The following is a 1,047-nucleotide window of genomic DNA, read 5'->3' on the forward strand; positions in this document are numbered from 1 at the left end:
ACCGAACAAAGAATACAACTTAATTAGCTATACATACAATTAATAAAGGATATTCAATTATACAGCCTACACTATGTACTTCTTCAGCTCACCGTATTGTATGTAGCTATACACCCAACTAATCCAGTAAAAACATAATTATGCGGGCAACAAGACAGTTTATCACGAACTAAACTCCAGAGAGACTAGAAGAAGAAGACCATTATTGGCTCCAATAATACAATATTACACCCAGTCCCAGCATATAGGCACAAACAAGTGTGAAGTAAATTTGTCCACGACTCAACCCGCTGCTGCGTGCTTCGTTAGATAGGCCTCCAATCTTTCAAAGAAGAGGAGTGGGAAATTTGTTGTCTTGGCCTTCAGCTCTTCTTCGTTTTCTTCTTCTTCTGATGACATCAAAGGCTCGCATTCTACAGCTACATCCACCAACGTGTTGGAATCATCCAGGGGTGTTAGCTTGAAGTAAGTTTCATACTTGGTAAAACCGTTGCTTAGATGACCACCTTCCAATACTTGCAAACCCAGCTGGTGCTTCTCCTTGTCACACTCCACTATCTTTGCTTAGATGACCACCTTCCAATACTTGCAAACCCAGCTGGTGCTTCTCCTTGTCACACTCCACTATCTTTGTCTTCTGATATGCTACTGTCGGTCCACCTGCTTAAACATTTTCCCTCTCATCAGCTATTATCAGCAAAGTCCCTCTAACCTCATACCATGACCATAAAATTCAGCACTCGAATAATTACAGACTGGAAATTAGAAACAGTTTTAATTAGATCATACCAGGTTTGAATTGCAGGAAGATGAGAGAGCCAAGGCCACCATCTCCTTGTAATATCTCCACGCTCGTCACAATCTGCGGATTTACTTTCGGCCAACTCACACTGTATTCCTCAGCAAAAGTCCTCCATAGAAGCTCTACTTCAACATTAACCCTAGTCTGAGCTTCAATTCTCCGAGGCATATCTACCTCTTCCGACTGGGAGCTCCTACAGAAAAAGAAGAGACGGGAAAATTCTATTCGTGAAAGGGAATTAATCA

The 1,047-nt window shown here is 41.6% G+C and overlaps 1 protein-coding gene across 3 annotated transcripts; it reads right to left on the reverse strand.

Annotated features, from left to right (window-relative positions):
• Nucleotides 81-1,024, reverse strand: LOC109832472 (phytohormone-binding protein-like). 3 transcript variants are annotated; one of them, XM_020399827.1, is made up of 3 exons: nucleotides 790-1,024; nucleotides 577-660; nucleotides 81-506 (listed from the first exon to the last, which is right to left on the reverse strand). In XM_020399827.1, the coding sequence occupies exons 1-3, from the start codon at nucleotides 968-970 to the stop codon at nucleotides 283-285; spliced, it is 489 nt and encodes a 162-aa protein (XP_020255416.1). In that variant the 5' UTR covers nucleotides 971-1,024; the 3' UTR covers nucleotides 81-282. The 3 variants fall into 3 exon arrangements, with proteins under 3 accessions (XP_020255416.1, XP_020255414.1, XP_020255415.1); XM_020399825.1 differs by having other exon boundaries at nucleotides 577-663; XM_020399826.1 differs by having other exon boundaries at nucleotides 81-503; nucleotides 574-663.

Source organism: Asparagus officinalis, chromosome 3 (genome assembly GCF_001876935.1).
Source record: "Asparagus officinalis chromosome 3, Aspof.V1, whole genome shotgun sequence".
NCBI lineage: Eukaryota > Viridiplantae > Streptophyta > Magnoliopsida > Asparagales > Asparagaceae > Asparagus > Asparagus officinalis.